Source organism: Numenius arquata, chromosome 16 (genome assembly GCF_964106895.1).
Source record: "Numenius arquata chromosome 16, bNumArq3.hap1.1, whole genome shotgun sequence".
NCBI classification, from domain to species: Eukaryota; Metazoa; Chordata; class Aves; order Charadriiformes; family Scolopacidae; genus Numenius; species Numenius arquata.
The window spans coordinates 14,889,548-14,902,956 of record NC_133591.1 but is presented as its reverse complement, the minus strand read 5'-3'; the positions used below and the strand labels follow the sequence as shown (position 1 = coordinate 14,902,956).

The following is a 13,409-nucleotide window of genomic DNA, read 5'->3' as shown; positions in this document are numbered from 1 at the left end:
TGCTGGCTTTCAGCTTCCCCTCAATGAATCACTGCAATGTGCTCTCTGCGAATCCGCACTTCCATAAGGCTTCCCAGCCATTCAGACTGCTGAGGAATTCAGAGGCCCATTGTCAGCGCCGAGATTTCCTTGTCCTCTGTATCACACCGCGCCATACGAGAGCTGAACTAATAACCTCCTTCCGCAGGCTCCGATTCATCACAGCCAACCCCGTCTTTCACGGAAGCACTCAGATGTTAAAAATTAAGTACATGCAGAAATACTTTGCTGAAGAGGCAGCTTGCTCTTAAAAGGGAAGGGATTCCTTGGCTGTGGAATACGCTTTCGGCTTCAGCTTAACACCACCTTGGGTCACTCTATCAATTCCACTGCTTTCCCAGGCAATTTTTTGGCGGATAAACTGGCAACGGTGGAGATACAGTCAGGCTGCGCTGGCACCGAGCAGAGGGAGGGCTGGGGGGTGGCTCGGTTTGGGGGGTGCTGCTCTTAAAGCGACTCGGGTTTTATAACACGTAGCTGCATCCCAGAAGCACCCTTTAAACACTGAAGTAAAAGCACAAATAGAAGATAGGAAATTATGAAAACTCCCACATACAGTCAAATTATCCTAATTAGCTCCATACGCTACAGCGCAGTGTTTAGAGAGAGCGGAGGCCAGGTCACCGACTGCATCTCCACCGCAGGACCCGGCAGGTGAGGGCAGCCCAAGGACACAAGGGCTCCCTGCCCACACCGCCCACGTCAGGAGCGCTCCGAGGAGCAGGCAACCTGCTGGTGTTTTTCAGGGAAAACTTAGATCCTTTAAACTCCACACCAGCCGTATTTATCTGCAATGCCTCACGCTTTCAGCTATCACATCCACTCCTACGATGACAACGTCAGGCTGGGAAGCCTTGAAGGGCTGTGGTGGAGGTCGCCAGTGACAATGACAATGACAAACGGGCCCAGGCTGCGCGGCCAGGGGACACAGACAGCCCCAGAGGGCTGACGGGAATATAAAATTCATCTTTTTCTAATAAATGTAGGCATCAACTCTTTCCTACTAAGCCAGCTTTTCATTTTACTCTAAGGAACAATTAAAAGCCACATCTATCACGTGCAAAACCATTGCATCGTCCTTACAGTTAGGTTTATGGAGTCTGATACTTTTATAAACAAAAAGGGTTTAAATATTTATGAAAGTCTTGGCTGTCCTAATCAGGATGCCATTTGATGACTGACTGCTCACATGCCCACCACGCTGCATCCCTAAATGCCTCGTGTTCCCACTTATCAGATACGCAAAAGGCAGCTAAGTCCCTTCCCAGAAGCTGCAGTGACCTATTACATTGGAAGAGCCAAACTGAAAACGTGAAAATATTACGAGAAACAAAGATATACTAAATGGTGAGTTCCTTTCCCTGCTCAGATTTAAGATTAGTATAGCCACAGTGTCTCGGTTTGTGTGTGGTTCTATGACACTCCTCTGACACAGCTCCGTTCTCTAGCAAGGTCTATTTGTCACACACCGAAATGTTTTCTGTTACAGAAGATAAAACAAAATATTTAGTTACAGAAAACGCGTTTCCAGCAGAGAGAAATTTCTGAGGTTGCATTTGATGTTCCTCAAATATCAGCAAACTTCACACAAGGCTTGAAACGTCAGACTGGACCGAGCGTTCGAGGACGAACACCGATGGGGAGAGCTGAGCACAGCGTGCTGGAAGTGCCTCTCTACGCCGTATTCGTGGTGAGGGTGAAGCCATCACCACGTCCCACTGCTACAAGCCTGGCTGTTTTCTTCACGTCCGCTCTTTGGGGAACATTATAGCCGGGAGGCGGGGAAGGGGGATACGTACGGATTCAGACTGGGAGGAGTAGAGCAGGTTTTTGAAGGCTTTGTTTGCTGCCCGCAGCAAAGACCAGACAGAACAGGTCCGTTCCTGAGTGTGTTTTTCTCCTCTCTCTTTCGCGTTGTTGCACAGGAATGTACCAAAGAGGCAGGAGTAGGTGTGCTGCACCAGTTTCACCTGCACAGACCAGTAACACACCGTCACATGGCAGAAGAGATCAGCTTAGCGTCAGAATCAACATTCAAGTTTATGCAGCAAATCTTTCCCTTCACAGGGCGTTACACCCCCTTCCTAAAGACCGACGTGCATTTTTTGCCTACCTCCTTATAAACTCATTGCAAAAGAACCCAAGCGCGGGGGAATCTTTTAAAGCCATAGCGAAAAAAATTAAGGGAAAAACATATAAAATATAAAGACAAAATATTTGTTCATAATCAAGTATAAAAGTCTTGCCGATTCAAACTCACAGCACTGCAGGACAGGCAAAGGAGACAATCGTGGTACCTGTTACAAAACGTTAAGGCAGCACAGAAAGGCAAAGAACGGTGGGGAAAAGCGTTAATTTGCGTAGGTCGGTGTAAACGCACACAGCACACGCACCCTCATCGCTGTTCACTCCACGCTGTGGGCCCCATCTGACAGATCAGCTTAATACAAACTTTACTTTAAGCATATAAATGACTTCTACAGGATTATTCAGACGTTAAATGAAGACAAGTATTTCAATAATCTAATAAATTAAGGGGTTTAATCTAAAAAGGCCAGAATCTAAGGGCACGCTGCCACCCGGCTCCTGTAGATCAGCAGTGACGCCAGTTATACCCTCCTGTATCTCATTTCCCACCCGACCCGCCCGAGAACTGGACAGACACTGGGCTGGGTAGCTGAGCTGGCCAGGGGTAACTCAAGTCAGCCACAATCACAGGAATGTGCTTTAAATTTCTCCGTGGATCAGACAATTCATAAAAACTTTTATTCTTCAGATTATCAGTCCTGCAGTCAGGGACTGTCTCCTTCCCAGAGACCAGCATTCCGGCCTCCAGAACTGATTTGGACCAGATTTCTGATAGGATAGCTCTCTACGTCAAAAGGAAAGAAACACAGCTCGTATATCCTGCAAATTTTCAGCAAAGAAAGATTAAAAAATGAATGGAAAGGTAAGGGGGAGGTTGGTTTCAGAGGAGGAGCCTTTAAGTCAAGACAATATCAAAATAAGGGGGAGTTTGTATAGCCAATAACTGATTTTTTTCATGCCGTGTATTATACAGGAGTTATTTCAGCACCTCTGTGGTGAGACTATTAAATTAGTATCATTTATTCCTTTCTTTAAAAATCTAAAAGAAGACCTCAAGGGTCTTGCTTCTGTTTTAAGAACAAACACGAATTATACAAGTACTTTTGTCTACTGCATCTGGGCAGTTTTCCCGTTTCCTTTATCAGGTGGCAGCGTATCCCAGGTCAATGGAAAATCAGAACCCCCTGGGGACACTCTAGTATGTTAGTACCGGGCACCGGTTTAGCAGCAGTCTATAAAACAGCAATCTCTCAAGCCACAACTCACAAGGAATGCTTCGTTAAACTCGAAAGAGCAAGGGAACTGCCTCTGGAGCTGATGGACGCAGTCCAGCCACTGTAAAAACACTGGGCAGCGCTCATTTAGGTCATCCGAATTCTCACCATGGCCACAGCGATCGGCAAACTTGTGGCCAAAATCCAGCCACTCCGTCTCCACTAGCACCTGGAAACCCTGCAGAAATGAAAGCACAGATGAAAAATTCCTATTTTCCTTCGGTTCGGTTTTCTAAAAAGGCGTGAGACTCCCGGGAATCACCTTATTACCGTGTCCTCACTCCCTCCCGCTTCCCGTCAGCACTGCCCTCATTACGTATTCCTACAGCTTTACCTAATGCCTGTGTTGGGAAATGCTGCACCGGGAAATTAGCCCAGATATCAATGCCCAAACCTACACGAACGCGTGAATGCATCCCCTACAGGAAAGGGAATAGGGTCCTCGGGGACCGGCAGGGAAGATGGGGATACGAGACCTGTCTTGGCCAGGCAGGAGCGAGCAGGAACTTCATCTCGATCAAAATCCTCCAACATTTGGACAGGAGAGGAAGTTTTAAAGCTCTCCCTTGACGATGACAGGCAGAGCTGTTTGTCATAAAATACAAAAATCCGCCCCCGACGGGCCATCCGCGCTCAGAGAGCGCTGGCCCGTGCGTGTACCAAACCCAGCACGGGCCCGAGGCCGGTTAAAGGCTGATTTGCAGGATTTCTCACGCAAAGAACAAGGGCAAAGAGCATTTCAAACAGCGCTTGGCTGAGCACCTGAAGGTGACACCTCACCTTACAGGGCCTGAAACCCACCGCAGGTCAGGAAGGGTTTGAATCTTAGCGGAAAGAAAAATTGTAGAGCGTGCTGTAAGTCAACGGGTGTAATGAGAGCCAAAATAACAGCTGAAAAGCTTGAAATGTGACAGTGCTGAAGACTCATTTTCCTAACCATTTCTGCTCCCCGCATAGACAGGACAGTTCCCGGGTTCCTCCGATGCGGTGGTGACAAGAAAGGCAAAGGGTGTGCAGAGAACTCTGAAGGGAAACACCGGCGCTCTTAGGAGGGACGAGGGGGAGGTTCTGTGCCAAGGATGCTTTGACCTGATGGATGGCGACTTCTAGAACCCACGGGAAAAAGGATCTGAGGAAGTTTCCACAATTTTATCCAAAAGACATCGCTACAGTTTAAACTCCTGCTCCTCCCGCGTCCGAGCAGCAGTTCAGAGCAGAGCGTTCAGACACACGCTCCTGTTCGAGGCAACAAAGGCATCTTGCGCGTGGGCTGGCAGATGGGATCCAGCCAGCGCTGAAAAGTGATGGGGGGGGAGGAAGAAATAAGTTCAGGCTGAAACCCCCCCCAAAAATGTAACTGCCAGAGGACAGCGAAAACATGAAACTGGAAAAACAAGCGGTTGGGAAATCTAGAAAAGAGAAACTTTTGTATCACTAGCTGCCTGAAGAACCGCAACGGTGTAACGGGAAGCGCAGTACGGAGCTGCGTATTTAGGAATTTAGTTTATTCCTAAACTAAATACGGGAAGCACAGACCATGACTGTGCACTTACAGCAAAGGGGGGGAATACAACCGGCTCTTGAATTACAGACTATATTTACACCTATAAGTAACTGTATCTGCAGACTAGAGTCGGTAAACTCCTGCTTTTTCTAGTGGAAAAAACTGAACTACACAGATTTCCTCAAAAAAGGACCCAAACTCAGTGTAGCAGAGGGTTTACAAACCTCCGTGGTCCTGTAATAGGGATCGAGCAGCAGCTTGGCCAGCGCCACGATCTGGGGGGTACGGTCCCAGCCGTCCGAGCAGTGCACCAGGACCGGCCGCTGGTCTCGGTCCACGGCGTGAACCACCAGCAGAGCGGATTTCAGGAGCACAGACAAGTGCTGCAGCCACTTGGTGCTCTCCAGAGCCGACAGCCAACTAGAGGAAAACAAGGGAAAACAGTTTTTGCTCTTTTAACACGCTTTCAGGTTTGGATCTTTGAATTTCTCAAATCAAAGCTGCGAACGTAATTCCTGAATATTTTTTATTTACGTTTCATTTCCACTTTCCCGGGTTTGTAAGAAACAAAGCCCCGCAGGACACCTGAGGGACAGCCAGCCCTTTGCTGCGTAAGACTTGCAAGAAGCTTAAGTAACATTTCCTCAGACAAGAGCGTAACATGTCACCAGCAAGCATGGAAGCGCTACCGGGTAATCGTGACTTTCATCAGCCTCTGCTGTGTCCCTGCCTCCAGCTGAGGATTCAGTCCCAGTGCCCCTGGAATATCTTGGGACTCGCTCCTGACAACTCTGTGTTTCCATGGAAGGGTAGGACCTGAGGAGGTACCTTTGAAATCTCCCGTATCTCAACTATTCCCAGGCTTTACGAGGTGGGCAGTAGGTAATTTAACCCTCCCTACTCTATGAAGATCATAGAATCAGAGAATCACAGAATGGTTTGGGTTGGAAGGGACCTTAAAGACCACCCAGTGCCACCCCCTGCCCTGGGCAGGGACACCTCCCACCACACCAGGTTGCTCCAAGCCCCCTCCAACCTGGCCTTGAACCCCTCCAGGGATGGGGCAGCCACAGCTTCTTGGGGCAACCTGGGCCAGGCTCTCACCACCCTCACAGCAAAGAAGTTCTTCCCCACATCTCATCTCCATCTCCCCTCTTGCAGTGTCAAACCCTTCCCCCTCCTCCTAGGGCTCCCCTCCCTGATCCAGAGTCCCTCCCCAGCTTTCCTGGAGCCCCTTGAGAGACTGGAAGGGGCTCCAAGGTCTCCCCGGAGCCTTCTCTTCTCTAGGCTGAACCCCCCCAACTCTCTCAGCCTGTCCTCACAGCAGAGGGGCTCCAGCCCTCCCAGCATCTCCGTGGCCTCCTCTGGCCCCACTCCAACAGGTCCATGTCCATCCTATGCTGTACAGGAGACTTCTTCCTGTACATCTCCAGTTTAGTAATGATGGTCAATCTGGATCCACTTTGAAGCCATGGAAGACCCTTAGCGGCAAAACGCAAAGCAGGAACAGGGTAGGGGACACAGGACTGAAGCAACTGCAGTGACCCAGTGAAGACTCAACATCAGAAGCTTCTGAGATGATGGGCCAATAGAGGCTGGTAACCCCACAGCATCAGAGGGCTACAAAATACGTCTCCTGAAATGGCACAATAAATGCCTGAAGTACATGGAATACCAATAGAATTGTCGGAAAAGAGCCACGCTGTAGATTTAAAAATCCAGGAAGAGCAGGTGAGACTAAGTGCTAGCGCTCGGGAGCCCACCTGAAAGCAGTAACATTCTAGTACCACTACTCAAGGCTACAATATAATCCCAGATCTTATTTTCAAGCTTCCCTTCGATGATAATAAACCAATGACTCCCTTTAGCTCAAATTCCATGTAAATGAAAAACAGCTTAGTGTTATTCTACGGGAAAGCCACCAAGGGAAAACCCACTGACTGTCACTTTACTGAGCAGCAGCAGCAGAATGCAGTCGTACAAACGTGTAAACAAAGGCAAAAAGCAACAAACATCCACTTACTTTCCTGGATCTGGCATTTGTGTGCAAAGCAAACGCAGCGACTGAAAGCTCTTCCGGATGGAGTGAATGTTGGCCATCCCCATGAACACCACTTCACAGTTTGGGTAATACTCTGTGGGGGAAACAGGAAGAAAGAGGGAAGAAACTTAAAAACTACACCAAGTTTTAATTTCTAAAAGCAGCTTTTTCATAAAAACAAACCACTGCTGCCGGGGGGAGATGAAATAATCTGTTTATGAACATTCCGTGAGGAGAAACCAGCACTTGGAGCTGGGTAGATGTTCCAGACGTTACAACACAGCAAAACAGGAAAGAGTTAGCAAAGTGTTTCTGCGTGAATTTTCAACGTTTCACTTCGTGTTACAAAGAGCAGAGCACAAACCTAGGGGAACGGTGATACTGCTGTGCTTGGGGTTACAGAACAGTTTTTAAAAGACCGAGAAACTTCCTAAGAGACTGCGAAGCATTACAAATATTTAATGGATAATTTATGGATGTTCCTACATTTGGTAAACTAATGTATATTTTTTATATACGTTATATATTCCTTTTCCTGAGCACTCAACAAGGCTGCGAGGTGACTTCATTCCCTGCTTTAGTCTGAGTTTTTCTATTACGAGGAAGAAGCATCACACCCCAAGCTGAGGATACACTCAGCTCTGCTCCCCTGGGGAGGCAGCAGAGACAGGGCCCCCCGGTCACGGGGAGCACCCAAGACGATGCAGAAAAATATGAATTCCATCGTTTCTCCCCGGATTTAGCTTTCCTCTGCCCTGACGCCAAAACGTCCTTTGTGCTGTCTGCACAAAAACGACGACATTAGAGCTAAATGACCTTTTCTATGAGAGAAAAAGAATTACTCAGGATTGAGAATAAGGGAGTGTCCCGGTTTGAAGTAAAACCGAACCAATTTTCTGTTCTGTAACTTTACATCCCGGCCAGGCCTCCTCTGACTCTCTGAAATGAACGGCAGATTGTGGAGAAAACTGCTCGTTCTCAGAATGATCAGCCCAATGTCTGTGCCCCGTGCCAAGGAACGGTGAGCAGGGAGGCCCTTGCTTATCCTTATTGCTGTAACAACCAAGGGCAGCCCATTTCGTTATTTGCCCCCTTAGAGGGTCAGAAACGGAAAAAACGTAGAGGGGTCACATCGGTGGGGAGGAGGGGACAGGAGAGGTGACCCAAACCTGACCAACTGGGGTATTCCATCCCATCTGCCCCACGCTCAGTGTAAAAGCTGAGGGATCAAAGGGTCAGCCCCTTCCTGCGATGGCCGACGTCCAGAGAGGACTCTGTCTGTTCGTCTGCCTTTGATCCCGATCCGTGTGTTCCTGACTCCAGAGCTGGAATCCAGTTCCCATTCGTCGCTGACTCCAGTCTGGGACTTCCCCAGTGCCTGCCGGTGACGTGACTGTCATCCTGGGAGCTCGATGCGGTTTTGTATATATCGTATCTATTTCATTATTTTCTTCTTTATTTTTATTTTAAGATTAATTCTTCATTAAAGTAGTTTAGTTCATTCTAAACTTCTGAATCTCCTTATCTCTTTCTCCTCCTCTCTCCTCTTTTTGGGGGGGGAGAAGCGGGAGGAAGGGCCATCTGTCGGTCTGGTTTTGGTAAATTCGGTCGAAACCACGACAGGGACATCGAAAATGCAGTAGTTTCTTCCAAGAGTATGTTTGATATCATTTGATTTCTTAACCATTAACAGCCCAACAAATTCTGGCCCAAACCAGAACATCCTGTTAGCGAGGGACTGTGAAACTCCAGCCAGTAGCCACTGACAGTAACAGACAATTGAAGGGGTTATTGGTTTTTTTTTTTTTCTGTCCTTTTACTGAATTATGTTATAAATAAAGCATAACATCACTGCAATTTTTATACACAGAGAGCGCAGCCAACTCGGCAACGCCTGGAGAAAACTGATCAGCAAAAAAGGAAGCACTTAACGCAGGTCACATTTATTGAAGGTGACAAATCGTTTGGAAATTTTTTACGAAAAACTGAAGAAGCAATATATAGGAAAAAAATTCAACTTCTTGTATACTCTGCTTTTCTGTTTTTAATTTGTGCTCTCTGGTGATGAGTTTTTAGTGGGTTTGAGGTGTCAAATGGAAAATTCATCTTTTCTTACTGGTGACTCCATACCGAAGGGCAGCTACTGCAGTAGAGCCCAAAACAAGAATATATGATCAGAATAGCTTTTGTTATCTTATCTATAGTTCTTCTGTCCGGTATTTGTTTCTAGCCTCTCCACCCATGGAATTTTAACAGGCTGCATCCATATCCAATAGCGACCATAACCCAGTATCTTGTTTGTAATATCAACAATTCACAAGTGCCAAAGAGCACAGAAAGGGATAATTGCAAATGAATGACAAGTGCCAGATGAATGAGGATTTGAGTTGCTTTGGGTTATGGTATAAATGCTGAAAAACGTTTCAGCTTTTAGAAAAGCTGCTGAAAAGTTGTGTTCTGCACAACCATTCCGGAACATTATTATCCTCTGCAGTTCGGGGATTTTTACAAGTTTGCTCAGGTTTTTATGAGACCGTAGCAGACTGGACACCTTTGTCTCGCCCTGGTTTATGTGTGTGACTCAGCAGCACATTCCAGCTGGTCCAGCGTTTACGGAACACTGTTCCCAGCTGGTTTTATGCTCTAAGGGACAGACTTAATTAACAGCTAACCCTGTCCTTTTGAAGGGTTGTGTGCTAACTGCAACAATCCAGAGCTTTCCTATAGATGAATAGCACTCGCAGCCACGCAGCCTGTTAAATATGCAGGACTGAAGCGTATCAGGGTAATTATATCTGAGAAAATCCTTTTGATGAACTCAACAGAAAGCCCCAGTGGTTACCTGGGCACTCACAGCCTCCGCCTTTGGCTCTGTTGGCCACCGCCGCTGCGTACGATCGGGCGTCCAAGATCAAAAGCTTCTGAGGCTGGATGGCCAAGCTCTCTGCTCCTGACGCGTTGGAGATTGAGGAATCTGGGGAAGAGGACGTGCAGGGATGAGTAACCGAAGGGATGCTGCCAACATTGGTTACAGCAATGAATCACCCGAGCCCCACAATGCACATAGAGAAACTGGAGAATGCCCCATTAAATACAGAGGATTGAATCTGTTACAGCACATATAAGAGATTAAGCTTTTATATAAAGCTCTTCCTTTACACAAAACGAACAAGGACAAACTTACCAAATTCCACATCAGAGAGATCCCCTCCATTGGAGAAGTCTCTGGAACAATTGCCATTCATTAATTTGTTACTGTTGGACCTTGAATCTGAGGCACAGGCTTTGGCTACAGACTGGACAAGGTGTTCGTCATCTGCATTCCTCCAGCCCCACCAACTGACCTCGGGCTGCCCACAGCGGGAAATAACTGCTCCATTGCTCTGGTGCCTGAGAAAGGAAAGAATAAAAACAACAGGGGTGCATAACTTGAAGAACGAGAGTGAAAACCATGCAAAATTAAATGGTTTAGTCTAGTAGTTTAACTCCTGTCGGGGACCTGTCTATCGTTCAGCAGTTCTCCTCACCCTGTGATTCAGCAGCGACGTATTCCACGGGCTTCCCTTCAAAACGCTGACTGTGACCACACACCCACTGAGAGGTAAAAGTCAAAGCCGAGGTCAGTAAGAGAAAACAAAGTGTTTTCTTGCTCAATACGGTTGCCTGTTGGCCAGTGAAAGCCGGGGAACATTCTGGACCAGCAGATGAGGCATTAAAGAGGCACTCAAGACCTGCTGGATAGTCAGGGCTACTGCTGTAACGCCCGAGTAAACAGGAAAGTTCATAACTCATGCTGGTTTTAAAGCTAGGAGAGAGGTGTAAAGCCACAGATTTGCTTTTTGCTGAGATTTTTAAAATCAAAACATAGCACTAATTAATTCTGAAGAATGTTAAAAATTCGGGAGGAAATTTGGCACGTCTTCTGTGTGATGATGTCTAACGGTAACCCAGCACCTTACTCTCGGACACCGCTGGGATACATTTCTCGGCATCACCCACGAGTTACAGGAGGTGGCCCCTGCATTTTAGGTATCGTTTCACCGGCTAAATGGAAAAGAGCCTTTTGCATCTCAGGATGGTAAATAACTGCAGTTTTACTCATTCTGAAGTTTGGTACTAGGGTCTGTTGGAAAGGAGCGACTCTGCCAAACCCTTCTCAGCTGCTCCTCCTCTATGTGTGGGTCTTCTCCATCCCTCTGTGGGTCGTGTCTCACCTCTCAAACACCCATCACGTGTAGCAGAAGAGCACCAAGGGGCTGCTGAAGAGCAGCTCTTACGTGTGAGCACCAACGTGGTGCCGGGCCGGTAAATAACAAACTCCACAAGCAAGTAAATTTTGCCACAGACACCTAAGTAACACTGAGAAAGGAAATATTGTTTATTAACAGAATATTTCTCTTCTAAAAGGTGATATAAATTGCAAGCACTGGATATACTCATAAAAGTTCAGAGGGCTGGCAAACGGCGTACAGAGATGAGGCTATCAATAAAAAACTGTGTCGGAGAGATAACTGAGGCACGACCGGACTTGAACGCAGCCATCCCTCTCCTGGGGAGTGCATTATAAAAAAAAACCCACAAGAGAGTATTTTTTTTAAAACACCTGAAGAGTTTGTAGTTCTTTTCTTACATTTGACCCAGCTTCTTGTACTACACCTAAAGAACAGATTTGAAATAATTAAAAGTTATCCAACCATTGCAAACATGCTCCGAAAAAGATTTAAAAACTCCCCGCTATAATCTAGTATAAAAAAGAGCACTGAAACATATTGTCGCTGTCATTGCACTTACTGCCTCTGGGCTGGCACCTCCCAGTGCTGCCAGCAGAAATGTGACTCCCATTCCCTGAAGGCTTTACATGTGGCATTAAAGAGGTTCTCCTTGACCTTCAGCAGCACTGCCCTGGATTCTGGGGACCTCTGTCCCGGCAGGAAAAGAAGCCCCGCGGTCCCTACGGAGAGCTGCAGGAGGAGCGGCCAAAGCAGAGAAGACCCAGCTTCTCCCAGGCCACGCAGCAGGTCAATGATGCCAAGGAATGGGACACCTAGAGATGTTTACTCCCTGTCTCATGGCCCCTCTGAAATACCCCACCGCTGATCCCCCCCCCCACGGGGCTGCTCCATTTAAACGGCCGGCAGATGCACATCCCTTTACAAAAGGTGCCTCCAGAGCAAGGCTCTTGCTCAGGACCCCACCAGAAGCCCACAGCTATATACCACGCACACCCCGACCACAGTTCCTCTACGTTACGATGCAGCAAAGGATTTTAGAGTCTCCCTGCAAACAAACTGAACATCTCAGCTTCACGTCAACCAAGAGGTGTTTAATTCCCTCTAATGAGGCACACAGTGGTGAGGGCTGCGACTTGGACAGCCCTGAACAGCAAGAGAGCCCACCAAAAACTATAAATCAACTTTTTTTCCCCCCTCTCTCATGACTCTGATAAACGTTTCTGGAGGTTTTAAGCTGGTTTATAACTTGTCAGAGCTGTGCAGGGCCCGTCGGGTGCGGAGCAGCACCAGCTCTGCAGCCACCGCCGGGCACGGTGTTGCAAAACCTTGAAATTATAAACCAGGCCGTGATACAGTATTTTAAGTATTTTTCATAGCTCTTTTGTAATTGTTTCATATAAGATTCCTTCGCGGAGAGGAAAGAGCTGACAGGCTGCATTACCCGAAGCAAAGAACAGCAATCTGAGCGCCACGGCATTTACACCGGGTGCCAGCCCACGGCGTGCAAAGGAAAATGTATTTCTGCTGAAACGAACACCCTTCCAGAAACTGCTCCATCGACACCAAATTAGTTCAGCAAAAAATACACGTCAGTCACCGAAAGGGCACCGAGTTCCCCGGTACGCCTGCACAAATAACAAAGGAAAATAAAGCATCATTAAACATGTAAGAAATCTATTCTGAACACTCGGATGAACTCATTTATTTTTCCATATGTTCTCCCAGATTTCATTACTGCTCGCCTGCGGAATCATTTTCATAGGTTCATAAACAGTTATATTTTCATCTCCAGGTTCTTGCCTCCCATTTATACCACAAATAATAAAGCATCATTAGGCCAAAACCTAAGTTCATTAATAGCTGTGAAGCCCTAACACTCCTATATCTGCACAAATATGCAACGTTCAGCTGTACCAGCAGAAACCAGCAAACCGTTTTATTTATTTTTTATTTTATTTAGGGTAACGTTGGAGATCTGAGGACTCACTCATTCCAACTGAGCTGGCCACGGGAATATAAAATAGCAGATAGTTTTAGTGTGATTCCGAGGTGCCCAGGGATAGAGTGGGATGAGATGGTGTCACTCAGATCTCAGCAACTAAAGAGAGATTTAAAAAATTAAAGCAAACCCTTCACAGCACATTTCCTAACCCTCCAGAGACAAAGCAACACACACCCTCCCTACAGAAACTAAACAGTAAATCACCATTTTTCTTATAAAGGGGTAAAAA

At 46.9% G+C, this 13,409-nt stretch overlaps 1 protein-coding gene across 1 annotated transcript in view; it reads right to left on the bottom strand.

Annotated features, from left to right (window-relative positions):
* MTMR3 (myotubularin related protein 3) overlaps positions 1–13,409 on the bottom strand; it is a 50,507-nt gene that overhangs the window by 5,654 nt on the left and 31,444 nt on the right. Inside the window, exons 9-14 of the mRNA XM_074159366.1 lie at positions 10,131–10,336; positions 9,789–9,920; positions 6,929–7,040; positions 5,130–5,325; positions 3,394–3,579; positions 1,839–2,009 (exon numbers count right to left, since the gene is read on the bottom strand). Coding sequence (XP_074015467.1) covers positions 1,839–2,009; positions 3,394–3,579; positions 5,130–5,325; positions 6,929–7,040; positions 9,789–9,920; positions 10,131–10,336 — 1,003 coding nt within the window. The remainder of the gene's footprint in view (positions 1–1,838; positions 2,010–3,393; positions 3,580–5,129; positions 5,326–6,928; positions 7,041–9,788; positions 9,921–10,130; positions 10,337–13,409) is intronic.